The sequence below is a fragment of the Carlito syrichta genome, unplaced genomic scaffold, assembly GCF_000164805.1.
Source record: "Carlito syrichta isolate Samal-C Ts95f unplaced genomic scaffold, Tarsius_syrichta-2.0.1 Scaffold302902, whole genome shotgun sequence".
Lineage (NCBI taxonomy): Eukaryota > Metazoa > Chordata > Mammalia > Primates > Tarsiidae > Carlito > Carlito syrichta.
Genome location: NW_007246998.1, coordinates 52,607 through 70,189, shown reverse-complemented (window position 1 = coordinate 70,189; position 17,583 = coordinate 52,607). Strand labels below are relative to the sequence as shown.

Genomic DNA, 17,583 nt, shown 5'->3' with positions numbered 1-17,583 from the left:
ATGGACACATCTTCCACGGTATCCTGGAGGCATACTCTGGCTTCATTGACTAGTTAGGGAATCGGTCATAAGCAATTCAGTTCCCTTTGTTACTACACAGTTTGCTGGCAATCCACTCCAGAACATTGGAAAGAAGGAAATAACTAATCGTTCACAGATGAAACACCATGGACAGGGCCAAAATGATGGGGGTTCTATTTATTCCAGTATTGCTGGTAGAAAGGATCTTTATTATGTATACTCTGGATATAGATACAAATGCACACACTTCAATTTTAAATTCCTCTTTATATATTGTAATAAGGATTTATATTTAAAGCCTTCTTCATTATGCTTCTTATGGAGAGATTATTTTTCAATGTTTACTAAAATTTAGATAGTTGGAGGTCTTCCTTTCCTACAAGAAACCAAGTATATGTCTCACTTTCTATAAAGGAATTTCATAAGTAATTGAAATAAAGATTGCAAATTAGTCAATAAAATATATTGGAATATCTTTTTTAAAATGTTGGTTTGGCTTTGTGTGGGGAGTCAGCCTTAACAGTCTCATTAAGTGAATAAAAGGGAAACTAATACTCACCATACATTTTGTGTGATTTTTTGTAGATAAGACAGTCAAAGATCCGGTAATAATAAACTGTTCATGAGACAGGAAAGACATCAGTGGGAGAGAGCTCCTTCCAAATCTCCCTCACCTGCCTTCAACCCCAGATGACTTAACCTAAACTCCATCACTTCCTTAGTTGATATGTACCCTAAGTTGTATATTCTGACAGAATGTTTCTAAAGAAACAAATCATTGAGTTGAACAGAATTGAATATGAGTCTAGTTTGGCTCTTGTCAGGTGTTAGAAAGACACAGAAGCATTGTTGGAACAGAGACTTCCTGAAGTAAGAGTGAACATGAATATAGGTAGAGAGGTTAACTAACAAATATAAAGAAATATGTCCCCTTGTAGCTAAAAATCAAAGCAACATGAAAAAGAAAGATGAACATATAGACAGAAGAATGTTCATGGGCTGAGAAAATGAGACAAGAATTGAGGTAGATACCATCGATTGTGGTAAAAAGTTGGAAAGGAAGAATGAGCCTTCCCTACACACTTCCATCCTAATCTCTCCAAATATATTCCGACTTGAAAGATCATTTACTCTCTAATGTAATTATCATTACATTAAAAATCTGGATTATTTCAGTTAAGAACGATCTCTCCCTTCACAAGAAAGAGGATGACTTGAAATTGGTCCAGTGTCTACTTCGTCTCCTCTTTTATAAATTCCCTAAGTTCTTGGTACAATGCCTCTACTTAAAAAAAAGAGCCTCGGCTATTCTTTATGAAAAAGTAGAAAAACTAATTTAATATATTTTCAGTTATAATTTCTATATAGCTTCTTTAATTTACACAGTAGGCCAAACAGACATACTCACAAACACTGTAGCCCAGAATGGATAGCCTGTGTAAAAGCAGAATAAAATATTTCTGAAGTTGGAGGACAAGGTAAAAAAACTCTCAATCATCCCAAGTAGGAGACATTTCAGGCCAATCATTATCTGAGCTACCTGGTGGGAAAAAAATAGAGTATGGTAATGAAGTAGAAACTCTCTACATTAGAGATTTATTCTCTCAACTCTTTCCTACTTTCACTACCCCTTGAAAATAGTCCTTAGAAGTATGAAACCCAAATAGATGCCAGTTTACCAACCCCTATGAGTGGATATTGCCTCATGAGGACATAATATTTGAAAAAGGTTTCTTTATTTTATCTCTGGCATCCTAGAACACCTTCAAACCAAGACTTTTGACGTAAATATATTCCCAGCTTTATTTTCTTGGTTTATTTTTATCTGGTCTTATAAACTGGCATGACATAATTCACCCCAAATACAATTACAGACCCTTTAATTTTCCATGTTCACCCCCACATATCTAGAGGACTAACGATCACTTACACCCAGGGATCGTAAATTCTTTTTAAAGAAATTATGCAGCTTGCTGTGTGGATAGTGAGCAAAATCAGATGTGTCTGCTTGTCTCTCCTGAATGCCTGGAATCTTTTTTATTGGAAAGCCCTCAGCAATTCCACCAGTACCAACGGTGTTGTTCATTCTGTAAAAGACCACAAGTCATCAAAATCCATAGCTAAGACTTACCACTCCCAACGTGCACGATGTTGAACACATTTCTGAGAAGTAGGTTTAAAAAGCAGTCACTGCGCTTCCTGGCCCTGAAAGGATTATGTCTAATAGGAGGAGAAAAACACTGGCAAAATGCATCACATGGAAAACCTGCTAACTCAGCCTTCAGCAAATCTACCAGGAGACAACAAGCAACTCTTACTTGAGACCTGGAAGGATTGGTCCTAAAGTCCTGCCAGGGAAAATCAATGGAACATAGAACTCTGGAGCCCCGGAAAGGGAGACAGACAGTAAGGAGTCAGGTGGAGTGCCCCTGGAGCTGGACCAGTCTCATTGCCACGTCCACATTCCCACCAGTCTCATTCCCACCACAATGGTAGGTGCTCACCATTGTGGAGGGGACGCATCTATTTAGTTTCCTGACTACTTGAAAAAGGCAATGGATTGAGTTGAAAGAACGCGTACCTAAAAGTCAGGCAAACTGCAGTAAAGAAAATCTCAGCTTTCCCTCTTTCTGTGTGACTTCAAATGATTCACTTATATTTTCTGCTTTGTCGTTTCTTCAGCTGTGATTTAGGGACAGCAAAACTTATTTCATCCCACAAAGATTTTGTCACATAATGTTTTCGAATTAATCTACCAAAGTAATTTAATAAGCAGTCAGAAACATGAGTATGACCGTTTCATTTCCTTTTTCCTCAAAATGAGAGCAATTCAAGCTGTCCTCTTATTTTTTCACATCTTTGGCTAAAATTCCAACGTGATTCATTTTCAGAATAAAACAGAATGAAACTCATCCTACTGACCTTGCCCTCTAAGTCTTCTTGTTTTTTTCTTCAAAGTGTACAACTATTTGTGTATACTTAATATAATAAATACATTATAATGTTATAGCAATTATGACAAATAGAAAAAAACTTGCCATAATTTCATTAACAAAACACAAGTAGTAGCATTTGTCTTCATCCCATTCCAATATTTGTTGCATATATAGTTTCAGAGAGTTTAATTATAGCTTATGTGCATACTTGTACCTAGATTTTTTACACTTAGTATTATATATTAAAAATGTTTTCATATCTCTTCTCAAACATGATTTTATGTCTACATGATATTTGTTATAAATGATAAAAGTATAACTTGTTAGCCATCCTCAAAAGTCATATATTTAGGTGATATTTGTGTTATTGTAAATAAATACCCATGTAATGTATATTTACAAATTTCCATGTATGTATTACTAGATCAAAGCATAAGGATGTTGTTATATCATGCATTACTCATTCCAAATTGTATGTCAAGATGATTTAATCTATTTACCTTGTCAGTAGAAATGCCTGGACTTATCAGGGAATGATATTTTCACTCAAAAAACTTCTAAGGATTAAATGAGATACTTGCAAAATATTTCAAATTAGCTATAAAATTATAAAAACATTTTTCTTTCTTCCTCTGTGCTGTCCTAGCAATATAGATTTCCTTTTCCTGTGTGTCTCTAACATTATTCAATTTCATTTTCATGCTTTTATTCAATTTCTTGTGTGTATGTCTTTAACATTCAGAACTTCACTTGACATACACTGTGAGAGCAATTATTAAAAGAATTAATTTTTTAATTAAAAGAAATCTTGAATCTATTACTAAAATCCTAAAATAAAAACAATGCATAATTTTATAAATCAGTTATAAAATTGTGTGCAAAGGACAAACAGAATTTATGGTGACACATGTTGCATTAGAAATATCCTGAATTACTTTTGAGTATATAATCATAAACTTACCTGTGTGAGAGACCTTTCTGTCTGTGGATTTCAGAGTCTAATAAAATGATGTGTTGCACTTCTGGTGAAGAAAATACTTATTTTTCAAAACTTTGTAATTTTAAAATAAGCACTACTCTATTATATGTAGTGATCACATATAATGATCACATATACATGTCGTAAAAATTGTTCAAATCATTCTACAAAAAAAATACTTGCACACGTGTGTTTATTGCAGCACTATTCACAATAGCAAAAGCATGTACTCAACCATGCTGCCAGTCAAAACTGAGTTGGATTAAAAAATCCGGTACATACACACTATGGAATATTACACAGCCGTAAAGGAGGACAAACATATGGACTTTGCAGCAACTTGGATGGATTTAGAGTCTACTATACTCAGTGATCTATCACAGAAAAAAAAATAGAGTACCGTATGTTCTCACTCATAAGAGGACCTTGAACAATTATCATTATACTATAAAAAAGGGATTGGCATAGTGGGAAACTGCCAGGGGAGGGGGGACACACCTCATCAACAAGGGTACCTGTATAATGAACATTTGTATACATAACCCTGAATTGTACCCCACATCTTTAATTTTTTAAGTTAAAAAAATTTTGAATGGATGAAAGGAAGACAAATCAAATTCAAAATAATGAGTGACTTTGAATTAAGAACAGAGAAAAATCAGATGAGGCTCAGGGCTGGGGCTTCAACGCTACCTGCAAAGATTTGTTCATTTTTATTTTGCAACACTGAAGCAAATAATGCCTGGGAGTAGGCAAAGAAGTATCTGTTACAGTTTTGTCTGTGTATACACCACCACTAAACAACAGTAAAGAGAAAACAATGACAGAACAACTCTATGTTGTCAGGGAAAGGGGAAGCTTTTACTTCACCCCAATTCCTCACCCCTTTAGCCTGGGTCTGCTTCCAGCCCAGGGGTTTTGCATGTCCCCAGCCCAGACTCAAGCAGAGTCGAGGCCAAGTTCAACCAGAATTGATAAAACTAAAAATGAGCTATGCCTACCTTGAGGTCTATCCAAGGCTTCTCGGTTGTAAGCTGCCCTTGTTTGCAATCTTGTATATGCATATCTTACCCTGAGTCACCTCCTTAGGGAAACGACTGTCACTCTAGGCTTCTTCATTTTTAGGCTAGTCATAAGGGCAGTAGAGATAAGTTCAGTCATGTGATAGTATCAGAAACTAATCAACAAGCTACAGTGTTCAGAAATACAGATATCTTTTTTTTAAATGGTTATCTAGAACACATTTATTGGCACAATCCAAAAATCAACAGGACCAATATAAGCAGCAACGGCAAGATCTAGGTTTTTCTAGGTTTTCCTTTTAACAAAAGGGCAATGTAAAAGAGACATTATCCATGAGCCCAAAGACACATGGCACAGGGGAAGTCCCCCCTATTCCCTTCATCTGAGCGAGGAAACCTGCATATGTGAACAGAACTGAGTGGGTGGCGCTCTCTCATGCAGTGGCAATGCCGATTTACCCCAATGTATATAGGACTGGTTGTAACTTTGAATACAGATATTTTAACAACCTCCTGAACTTCTCTGATAATATTTATGTCGCAGTATTTCAATTTTCACTTAATTTTTTAAAATTTGGACTAGAATTCCTTAGAATTATAATATTTATATTAATTAATTCTAAATGTTTTTAAAGTGCTCCTATCAAAAAAGATAACTTCGAACCCTAGTCCCTTCCCTGTGTCAAACTCTCTTATTCTTCACAGAGTACACTTCTGCAAGATGAGAATAATGACCCCAATTTTCTTAACCAAATCTTAGGAGAATGGGTATGCAACCAACATTTAACTAATTAAGTGTGATAAATGTTCAGCTTTATCTTCCAATCCTTATATGACTTACAGATCGACTTTTCATCTGTATTTTATAATTAGGAAAAAAATAGAAGTTGAGAAGTGGTCCTAGATCATACAAGTAGAAATTAGTCAAACCAAGTCGACTTATGAAAATATAAAAGGAATTCTTGTAACCACTAAGGTCAATGTTGAAAACTAGAATACTCAGCTCAGAAGCCCCAAAAGGCAAGGGCACACATGATGAATCTTTGTAAATCTAAAATGCAAACATCACATTGTAGCCACAACCAAGAAACCTCAGCTTCTGATACACACAAAGAAACCAACTCACTTTTATAGAACTGGTGTCGTAGAAAAGTACTGGGTCGTAAAAAACACTGGTTGTAGCTCATTGATGGATTTTATGGGTGTTTCTAGGTGCCTAGAATTGGTATCATTTGAGTAGATGAAAGGTAGGGATGCAATTTTGAAAGAGAAGCTGAAATGTAACTTTACTTGCTGAGAAGTTTTTTTTTAATACAATTGCAATTGTTACAGATCTAGTCATATTTTCTAATTCTTCTTGGGCCACTTGTTGTACTTTATGTCCTTTTTAAAAATTTCATCTAATTATGTAAAGGTTGGCATAAAGTTGTTCATTGTATTCTTTTATAATCCTTTTTATTTCTGTCGAGTCAATAGTAATCTTCTATAACTCATTTTGATAACGTGTCTTTTCTCTTATACATGCTTGATCAGTCTAAATAAATTATGCCAATTTTGTTGATCTTTTCAAAGAACAAACTTTTGATTTTATTGATTTTTCTCTATTATTTTTCTTTTTTAATTTATACTCTAATCAAAATTATTTCCATATTTCTGTTTACTTTACATTTAGTTTGTCTTTCTTTAAAAAAATTATTTTAAAGAGGGCAATTGGGTTATTGATTGAGACCATTTTGTTTTCAATATAGTGTATTTACAGTTTTAAAGCTATACATTTCCATTTAAGTTATACTTCAACTGTATTCCATATATTTTTGTGTGTTGTTTTTTCTTTCTTATTCAATTCAAAATATTTTCTAATTCCCCTAGTGATTTCTTTACCTGTGGTTAATTTAAGAGTGAGTAATTTAAAATCTGCTTATCTGAGAATTCCCCAAACATATGTACTTTGTATTAGTTTTCTACTGCTATGGAATAAATAAATAGTCACAGACTTAGTGGTTCAATGTAGTCTAAATTTATTATTTCACAGTTTCCTTGGATCTGGAATTGAATATGGTGTGTGTGAATGGGTTCCCTGCTTGTGAAGTCACATGGTTGAAATAAGAATTGGCCAGGGATGCAAGGGTGATGGTTATTAGCCGTCATCTTAAAATTCTGCCTCCAGCATGGTCTATACTGAACACTGTTCCATGTGCACTGTTCCATGTGAAAAGTTTGGTGTCCTGCAGTTCAGTGAGGGAGTGGTGCATGGCATATGTATCAGTTGACGAACAGAGTCATTCAAGTATTTTATTTCTTTCTTGATTTTCTGTCTAGTTTTTCTATGAGTAAAGAAGATTAGGCTATTGAAATACAGCTAGTAGTATAAGTTTTCTAATTCTTTCAACTTTAACATTTTCAGCTCATATTATTTTAAGGATCAGTTATTAGGTCTCATACATTTACAATTGTATTGTCAAATTTTTCATTTACAAATGTATGATAAAATGTGATGTTGACTATTTCATGATTATAAAATATCCCTCTTTCTCTCTAATAATCTTTCCTTCTTTGTTACCTTTTTTTTTGTCAAGGTCTCACTTTATCATGCAGGCTGGAGTACAGTGGCATGATCATGGCTCACCACAGCCTCAACCTCCTAAGTTCAAGTGATCCTTCTACCTCAGTCTCCTGAGTAGCTGGAACTACAGATGCACACCCGCAATGCCTGGTTAATTTTATTTTACCTTTTGTAGAGACGAGGTCTCCCTTTGTTGCCTAGGATGGTCTCAAACTCCTGGGCTCAAGCAATCCTCCCATCTCGACCTCCCCAAGTACTGGGACTACAGGAGTGAGCCACCACACCCGGCCCTCTAAAACTATTTCCTATCTTAAGGTATATTTTATTTAATATAGATATAACTATTCCAGCTCTTTTATAGTTATTATCTGTATGGTAAACACCTTTGCCAATGTAAATAATAAATAATTTATAAACGATGCATAGTTCCCCATCACTGATGACATATGGAGACATTTTAAATAACAAAGTTTGCAGGTGTGATTTCCAGTGGTCAAGTTAATTGCCTCAAGGGTATGTCACAGGGAGGCACAGTACTTTGATTTGCCTTTTCTACGTATCTTTGGGGGGTGGAAAATTATTTCTCATCATCATTTGGTGTCGGTAGACTCAACTGTGCAAAAACTGAAAAGGCCATTAATTCTAAAATCTTTCTCTGTTTCAAAAGCAAGGGAAAACAAGCTTTCTATACAATCTGAGACTCCCTGTTCAAAGCACTCTACAAACTTTCTTGAAGTGAAAAATTTGATGAGAATAATCGCTTTCAAACTCCCAGAGGGGTATTGGGGTTTAAGTTTGTTTTGGTCATAGAGGGTCAACTTGATGTAAGGAAGTGAAAAGGGAAGGGGACAACATAGAGAATAAAACCCAAGTTAACAGAGCATCTTCCATGTGCCAGATACAATGTAACTTCTTTAGACATGTCACCTTAATACATCATCCTATCTCAAGATAGACGCCATTCTCATGTGACTCAAGTTGGAGAGGCATTGCTACTGGAAAGAAAAGGTATGGACAGCTCACTTAGCATTGAGGTTGAGCCTAGGATAATAAAGTGCCTTTGAGTGTTACCTAAAGGCTAGACTCCTCTGATAAACAGGTCAAAGCTAAAGAGAGACCCTGGAGGAAACCTGGATACCAGAAATTAGACTGGATAATCACGAGGGAGGCATTGTGGGTGATATGGTGGCCGGAGGTGAAGAACAAAGCTGGAATGAAAGGCTGCCAAGTTGATGAATATACCAATTGTGGATTCTGGGTCATATTCCTTCCCAGGGGTAGGAAGGTGGTGCCATGTGGTTGACATTGGGGAGGTGAAGTTTTCAAAGGAAGGTTTCTCTTTCTCTCTCACACACCACACATACTTGCACACACACATACACATACACACACACACACACACACACACACCTCTTTATCCTCTATATTCTTTTAGGCAGAAGAGGGTATTTTTGATTCTGTGCTTGGTGCCCTGTGTACATTTCTGATTTTATTGTCATCCGTTTCCCCTATTTGACTGTAAATTCCTTGAAGCCAAGGAGTGCATCTTATTCACCATGGTAACCTGACATGAAGCATAGTGTCTGGTACTCAAAAAGTATCAATAAAGGCTGAGCATATGCAACAAGTAAATAAATAAGAGAAATGGGGGGGGTAAAACACAGAGAGTAGACATAATGACTCGAATTTGAAGATAAAGTCAAAACCAGAGAAACTGACATCTCAGTCTCAGATTGGCAAAAAAGAGCAAGGAAACTGTCTGCTAGTCATAACATCTGATACAGTGGATGTGACCCCTGCTGCAGTGGGTCAGAGCAGGGGAAACACAGCAAGATCTTTCAAGAAACAAAGCTCAAGTAAGACTGACATGCTTTTCCACACTTGTGTGTGTGTATATGCGCGTGCTCATGTGTGTGTGTGCATGTGAGGCTTAACATTTACACTTGAACAATAGTTCCTTTGTATTAAAAAAATGTACTGGTTGTCTCTTAATAACAAGCATTCTGAGTTAACTTCTATTTGCTTATTAGTTTTGATTGACTAGTAGGTGGGGAGAGAAGAGATTTCAAATTTAGGTTTATATGTATCATTGTTGACTTACTCTGTGTTCAAAGGAAAAATAACAAACCAAGTATTCAAATGAAATATGCACTCCAATGAAGATTTTATTTTGAAGGCAGCTGCTTTTATACACTCTGAGACTTCACTGCAGGGGGCTTGTCTCCATGCAGTCATGAGTAAAATAGTGTGATAAAACACCAGCCCTTACTCTAAGAGTTCGAAAACCACACCAAATTACTTAACTCTTTCTGACATTTCAGGGATCCAAGAAAAAGTTGTGCCCTTTGCTTCACCATGGTCCACTGCCAAATTCTGCCAAATTTTCTAGGAAATGGCTATTTGGAGAGTCCTATTAAATGACAATTTACAGCTCTGTGCAGACAAATCAAGAGATTGTCATGGAACACATGCATTCAATGATAAGAAAACTTTTTTTTAAAAAATCCATTACTTTAAAAGCCTACATTTAGGAAACTCAAACTTTGCTCTTTTAAAAAAAAATAATGGTTAAGTTTTCTATATTATAAAGATCAACTTTCTGATGAATATTTTTGCCTTTTTTTTTCCTACGGAGACAATAGTTCTTCATATCCAGGGTCACAATGCACATTTGAGGACGTGCTGAGTTTATCCTTATAACTATGAGGCAGAAAAAGCACGCTCTAGAAGAAACAAGACATATTAGGTCATCAGACTTCATTCAGGTTCAGCTTATTATCTCTATCTTGATACCATTTCCTCCAACTGTATACATAGAATTCTTAGTTATTCCAAGCTAATTATAGCACATAATTAAGTCCTTTAAACAATTGCTATTTTCAGTCTAGTATTTATTCTACTTTCTATAATAAAATTTTGAATGAATCAAGACTTTTTTAATTCAGCTAAATGAAGCTATGAGTCCATAATGATGGTAGAGTGATGTCCCATGGGAAACTGACTCAACAATAAATTTAAAATATATTTTAGGCAAAAGGAATTTTAAGACCACAAGAAGGGAAAAATAGAAGAACATAAGACATTTACTGAATTCAATCACATGTGCAAATACCAGATCAAGACTCTTAAAAAGATTAGTGGCTGTGGCAGAAAGTGTTCCTGTTTAGAAGGGAGGTTTCACAAGTTCTAGTGTCCTGAGCATAGACACAAACTCATAGCATAATGCCAGGCAAGTCACTTAATTTCCAAGAGCCTTGATCCTTTCACTGGCAAAATGGGAAGATTAAACAAATTGATTTCTCAGACTTAACTATCTTCACATCCAGTGAATCCTCAGCTGGCTGGCTGCTTTACTGTCATCTACTTTCCTTATCTGTCTTTCATCACCATTGAAACCACTTCCCATGTATAGCTCATGATTGCTCCTACTGATTGCTCCTTCTGTCACTCTTGGTGACATAACACAGCCCAGAGATGCATCAGGCAAGATTCAGTCAGGCCTGCTAGCACACTCACCCCAGGGAAATCAGAATGAGCCTGTTTCCACCAAAGCACAGCCATAAGCACAGCTAGACAGAACTCCAGCACCGTGCAAATCAGCATCATAGACATAGCTCCCTGAAAACCAGGAAATAAAAAATTAGTGGTGCAACCGAAGTTTTCATGCCATGCCTGGTTTGGAGATGACTGTGGAGATGAAGACTACCTCAACCATCAGAGATGAAAGTAGGACACCATCAGAAAGAGAAAACTGCTCTTCCTACATCATAATTGGTTTAATTCAATCCTTTCGCTCATGTATTCACTTGAGAGGAGGGACAATGAGTAGTAAGTAAATCAACTAACCCACTACGTACACCTACTTCTTACCTCTTTGAGACACAGATAATGTTGATGACATTGTCCACTCAGTAAGAAAGCAGAGTGGTGCAGTAACTCCAGGACTGAGCGTCAACAGTTCCCATTCTGGTTCCAACTTTAGTGCATAGTACCTGTGGACCTGGACAAGTCTCTCTTCTTATCTAGCTACTTCTTCCCTTATTTATAAAACATGCATAATGCTTAGTAGAACATGCAATATCTTCTACTAAGAAATTTATTAGTAGAAGATATTATCTTCTACTAATAAATTTCTTAGTAGCCTATCTTCTACTAATAAATTTCTTAGTAGAAGATATTGCATGTTCTACTAAGCATTAGTAGAACATGCATTGATTCTTTATAAGAATCAATGAGATTTTTATTATAAAATTTGGTATTGAGACCCTCTTTCCATGTATCTGAACCCCTTTGAATGGGCTTCCTTGGCTATGTGTGTGTGTGTGTGTGTGTGTGTGTGTGTGTGTGTGTGTGTGTGTGTGTGTGTGTAAGAGTTAGAAAAAGCAATCAAAGTAGCAACCACATCCACAAATGCTAATATAGCCCAAACCAACACAAACAGAAACCACACCAAGAGGGTAAGTTCTACCATTCCTATCCTGAACCATCCTTCATGCAAAACTGGCCATCTGATAAAATAAAAAGGGGAGATGATTTGATTGCAGGAAGCATAGTTACACATAGTTAAAGAAGAGATGCAAATTGCCTCCATTACCTAGAAACTGTTCCAGCAAGCGCCATGCAATCTCGTATTTACAATGTAAAATCGTCCCACCACAAATTCATACTTTATCCACTACAAAATTCCTCCCAGATGTTTTTCCATAATTTTTCCCAAGGTGAAATTGCCTGTGCCAAATGTGAATTTATGCCAATTTACTGTCAGCCTCTTTCATGTATACTTTCTCATGTTACGATGTCACTGACTTGGAAAGAAGCAAGTTGGCTCCATAAGAACTGGTGTGCAAACATGAGTTTGACCAGACCTTTCTGTCTGTCCATCTTCCAGCTGAGTCCTTGGCTTATCACACTTTCATGACCGTAGGACAATAAATATTCTGTGACCTCTTTACTCTTAGGCTGCCGGCTTTTTCCCAATGTGTTGCTGACCACATACATGTTCCTTGATCTTCCAACTTAAAACATATTATTTCTCTTAGCCAAACTCCATTGCCTTCCTCCTTCCAAAGAGATAAAATTCCCTTATAGTCATTATCAACTAACATTCTCTATCTCACTATAGTTCTTATCTCCTAATTTAACATGCCAAACTTCTTTAGGTTGTAACAAAAAATCAACAATGATGTTGTGCTCTCTCCTGGCCAGTGCTACTCATTACTGTGAAAACTGGAGGGAGGAGAGAAGCCTTTACCTTCTAACCCTGCACTTCCTGCTTTCATTTCTTAGTGCTGGCTCTCATGTGTTTTCAGATCAAATTAACTCCCCACCACACACACATACCACAATTTTTTGTTGTTGGCAGTTTCTGATCACCTGGGTCTCTCTGCTCTTTTTTATTTTTGTTTTTGTTTTTTAGACAGAGTCTCATTCTGTTGCCCAAGTTGGAGTACAGTGACATGATCATGGCTCTCTGCAGTCTCTACCTCCTGATCTCAGGCAATCCTCTCATCTCAGACCCCCCAGTAGCTGAGACTACAGGCAAGCACCACCACACCTGGTTAATTTTTCTTTTTTTTTTTGGTAGGGACTAGAGACGAGGTCTCACTATGTTGCCCAGGCTGGTTTCGAATTCCTGGGCTCAAGTGATCCTCCCACCTCAGCCTCCCAAAGTGCTGGGGTTACAGACATGATCTACCACACCTGTTTGCCATTTTTTGTTTTTTTGTTTTTTTGTTTTTTTGAGTTGGAGTCTCACTCCATCACCCAGGCTGGAGTGCAGTGGCACGTTCACAGCCACTCCAGAGTTGACCTGCTGGGCTCAGGTGATCCTTCGGCCTCAGCCTTCCAAGGCATGCGCTACCACACCCAACTGTTTTCTTATTTATTGTAGAGACGAGGTCTCGTCAAGTTGCCTGGTTTGGTCTCGAACCTGTGGGCTCAGGCAATCCTCTTGCCTCAGCCTCCCAAAATGCTGGGATTGTAAGCTTGAGCCACCGAACCTGAACCTGGCCTGCCGTTCTTAATTCACCACTCCATGTACCAAGGTTCTGAACTTGAGAAACGAATAATTTATGTCTCTAAAATTGGATTCATTGAGTAGTTAAGAAACTCTACAAACAATAAGTTTTAGCTTTTCATCATCAATCTTATTGGACGTTTACTCTTCAATTCCAATCTATTAGCATGTAATCCCATACCTGGCCCTTAATATCGTCCGTTATTCCCTTTTATTTACATGATCTTGGCCTTCCCCTAGATGCCCAAACCAGAAAGAGGAGAAAGATTTTGAAACAAGTAATAACAAGAAATCAAGGCTTTCGGAAACCTCAAAGAGTTAGAACATCCCATCTAAAAAAAATACTTACAGTCAAACTGGTCTGGGCCATGGGACAATCATTTTCATCATAAGCAGAAAAATAAGAATGATAATTCACAGTGGGTGTAGTCTCTCTGCCCAACTTGCACTGCAATGAGGCAGGACCCAAAGCAGCCAGGCAGACACACAGGAGAATGAAACCCACTAGAGCAGAGAGCGCACTCAGAATGCTTCCGGTCAGGCTGCTGTAGACCTAAAAGAGAAATATTCAGTAAGGACCACTCCTAGCGAGCAACAAATGTCTTTTATACCTCTCTGCCCTTACATTATGGTTAGTCCCTTATCTGTCTCCCTCAGGAGGTCTGGGGTTGATTGGGTATTTCTGTATGCCTCCCAAGCAGCCAGAGAAAGTCTTAGAACCTTCAAGGTAAATCTTGGCTGAGCAAATGAATATATAACGTGTTTCCCCCTCAGCAGGACCTTAGTGATGTGGCAGGGAATGTGACTCTCCTAAATTCTTTATCCAGACTGACAGCAGGGCCTCCATGAGTCTGGCCTGCAAGACCACCATGAGAGTGTGACCAAAAGCAAACAAGGCAGAGTTCCAGATGTGGATTCTCTCTCCCCCAACTCACTCGAAAGCCCCTCGTGGGAGCATCAAGCACACAGAAAACGTAGGCGAAGAAGTGCACTCTTCCTTGTATATTCCCTGTCTCAAAAGCATGTCCCTCAAAGATGAGTGAGGGGACGGTTCTTGGCCTCAGGTGGGCCCTGCAATCTGGACGGGCACATGACTGGCCAGTCAGGGTTACACATGGAGGGCTGTGGGCAAAGGTCTGTCTGCAGGCCCGAGGATGCAGGAGGCAGCATGAGGCAAGAGACATCTATGCTAGATGTCAGGAAACTGCTGTCACAGTGCTAGAAGTGCCTTGGCTCTCTCAGTTTTGCGGGGGTACTCAATGAGAGAGGAGCCAGCTAGAGAAATGCTAGGCACGCAGACAGGGATGGTCTTCTGGCAACAATGTAGCGAACTCACGGCTGGTCTCTCATGGGAAAACATCGATCAAGCTAGAGCTTAAATACTCACTGCTGGGGTTGAACAATAACCAACCAGCTTGCTGCCAAGTACCAACCAATCAGCTCACAGCTAATGCTAGCCAATCGGTTCTGTTTAGGGCTATATAAGTACCAAGTTTCAGCTCCAAATCAGTAACTTCCCGGTCACCCTCTTTCACTGTAGGAGGGATTTTGACCTCTTAATAAATTATGCTTTCTCACTTTCAGGCTTTGCTCCTCGTTTTCTTAGGAGGAGACATAGATCCCTGATCTGAAGAGCTGCAGTAGATTGTCAGTGTCAAAGAGCTTGCACCCCAGAGACTGGCTTGCCAACCAGTGGAGTCGGCTGAACCAGGAGAGCTGCTGAAAGAAGGCAAGATTGTGAAGTTGAAATACTCCAGGGGCTGCTAGGCTTGCCAGTTTTCTGAGCCAGCAACACTTTCAGGGCGTGGCTTCCCAGTTCATTAGAATCGACATTCCCGGGGCTAAGTTTACTAGCTCCTCAAAATGATCCTCTCTGGCGCAAGAAGACCCCTCTCTGGGGCTTGGCTGGCCAACCCAGTGAGTTGACACTCAAAACTCAGACTGACCTGAACATTTTGCATCATCGGTTTTATTTCCCACTCTGGCTCTTATTTCTGCACTTAAGAAGCTAGAAATAGGATAAACCTAGCTTAGGAGTGGAGTCTTTTCCACCGCAACTCACAGAAAAGAGAAGTGAGGTAAGGTCACTGAAAGCTGTAGTTACAGATGGATGGGCACACCCAGCAGCCACACATTGGAGTGTTACCTAAGACCCAAATAGAACCCTCTTCTTTTAGGAACTCAGCAGTTGATGCTTTGGGGCCCCATTTCCCCCAATAATGACTAAAGTGTGTACTCCTGGAGTTCCTGAGAACCAGTATCAGTCATAGTGCCCAGAGCATGTATTTCTTAGAATAAGCTAGGTTTTCCTTGAGATGGAATTATTGTTCAGTCTTGAAAAAAGGTGGTATACAGCCGGGCTCGGTGGCTCAGCCTGTAATCCCACACCTTTGGGAGGCTGAGGTGAGTGGATTGCCTGAGCCCGCGGGTTCGAGACCCACCTGGGCAGGCGAGATCTCATCTCCACAATAAATCAAAAAATTAGCCAGGTGTGGTAGCGCGTGCCTGTAATTCCGGCTCCTCGGAAGGCTGAGGCGGAGGGATCATCAGAGTCCAGCAGGTCAAGGCTGCGGTGACCGGGAGCGGCCACTGCACTCCAGTCTGGGTGACAGAGTGAGACTCCAACTCAAAAAAATAAAAAATAAAAATAAAATGAAAAAAGGTACAATGTATGACAAGAGCAGAATTTACTAAAGGCTAGATTTCTCTGGTGAACCTGAGACCACATCCTGTATCCATAAGCTTCCTGCATGTTTATTGTTGACTTGTTCTCTAAGGTAAGAGTCCCACATGTCTCCCCTTACAACTTGGGACGTATTACTCTTCTACTGTGCTATTCCATATGGTTGTTACTAGCCACGTGGGCTACTTTTATCTTTAAAGTAATAAGTAAAATCAAAAATTGCAACACATTTGCAGTTATCAGAGTCACATGTGACTGCCATATTGTACAAGCATAGACTGCCATATTGTACAAGCATAGACTGCCATATTGTACAAGCACAGACGAAGTGCATTCTCATCTTCCCAGAAAGTTCTATTGAGCAGCACAGATCTAGCAACCTTGGAGTCCCAATCACAATTTCTAAATTCTGATGAGGGAAAGAAAAATACTGGTATTGCCTGAGAACTCTCTCACAAATACTTCCTTGCTGTCTTTGAGAGATGCTTGTTTCCAGAGCATTCAAATTGAATTTCCAAGTTACTGCATCATATAAGTTTTCTCACATGATCTCCAACATTAACCCCTTAAAGAATATAAGGTTGCCGGGCTCAGTGGCTCAGCCTATAATCCCACGCTTTGGGAGGCTGAGGCGAGTGGATTGCCTGAGCCCGCAGGTTTGAGACCTGCCTGGGCAACTTGGTGAGACCGCCTCTCTACAATAAACCAAAAAATCAGCTGGGTGTGGCAGCGCATGCCTGTAATTCTGGCTACTCGGAAGGCTGAGGCGGAAGGATCGCCGGAGCTCAGCAGGTCGAGGCTGCGGTGGCCGGGAGCAGCCACTGCACTCCAGTCTGGGCGACAGAGTGAGACTCCAACTCAAAAAAAAAAGAATATAGGGTTTAGTGAAGACTTAGTGAAACTTTATAGACTAAAAGAATCTGCCCCCATAATCCAGTTTCTTTCTCCCTGCCCTCACTTTCAATTCTAGTTTTCCACGGAATAGGGATAAAGGCAGTACAAATGAATAAGGCAGTTCTTAACCAGTACAAATGAGTGATGACAGCTGTCAGCATACCTTATTCATCTGTACTGCCTTTATCCCTTATTCCATGGAAAACCAGAATTTTGACTGGGTTTTCACGAGGGTTTAAACTGAACCCCAACAAATAGACTCTTTTTAACACTGAAAGCTTCCTTTTCATTGAGGACCTAAATGTGAAGGCCATTTATCACCCAAAGGGCATCATAAGTAATTTTTTCTGTAATGGACTCCCGGGCACTGGAATACAGAATAATATAAAAAAAGTTGAATGCAGACTTTGATTTAGGCTGCGACAATTTGAGAAATGTTATCTGGACATGGATGCAGAGGATTCAGACC

The 17,583-nt window shown here is 38.8% G+C and overlaps 1 protein-coding gene across 1 annotated transcript in view; it reads right to left on the bottom strand.

Annotated features, from left to right (window-relative positions):
* The window catches only part of LOC103259580 (membrane-spanning 4-domains subfamily A member 6A-like), a gene marked incomplete at its 3' end in the record, with an annotated part of 73,248 nt that overhangs the window by 48,034 nt on the left and 7,631 nt on the right, over nucleotides 1–17,583 (bottom strand). The window contains exons 6-8 of the mRNA XM_021711903.1: nucleotides 13,887–14,090; nucleotides 11,038–11,139; nucleotides 10,153–10,244 (exon numbers count right to left, since the gene is read on the bottom strand). Coding sequence (XP_021567578.1) covers nucleotides 10,153–10,244; nucleotides 11,038–11,139; nucleotides 13,887–14,090 — 398 coding nt within the window. The remainder of the gene's footprint in view (nucleotides 1–10,152; nucleotides 10,245–11,037; nucleotides 11,140–13,886; nucleotides 14,091–17,583) is intronic.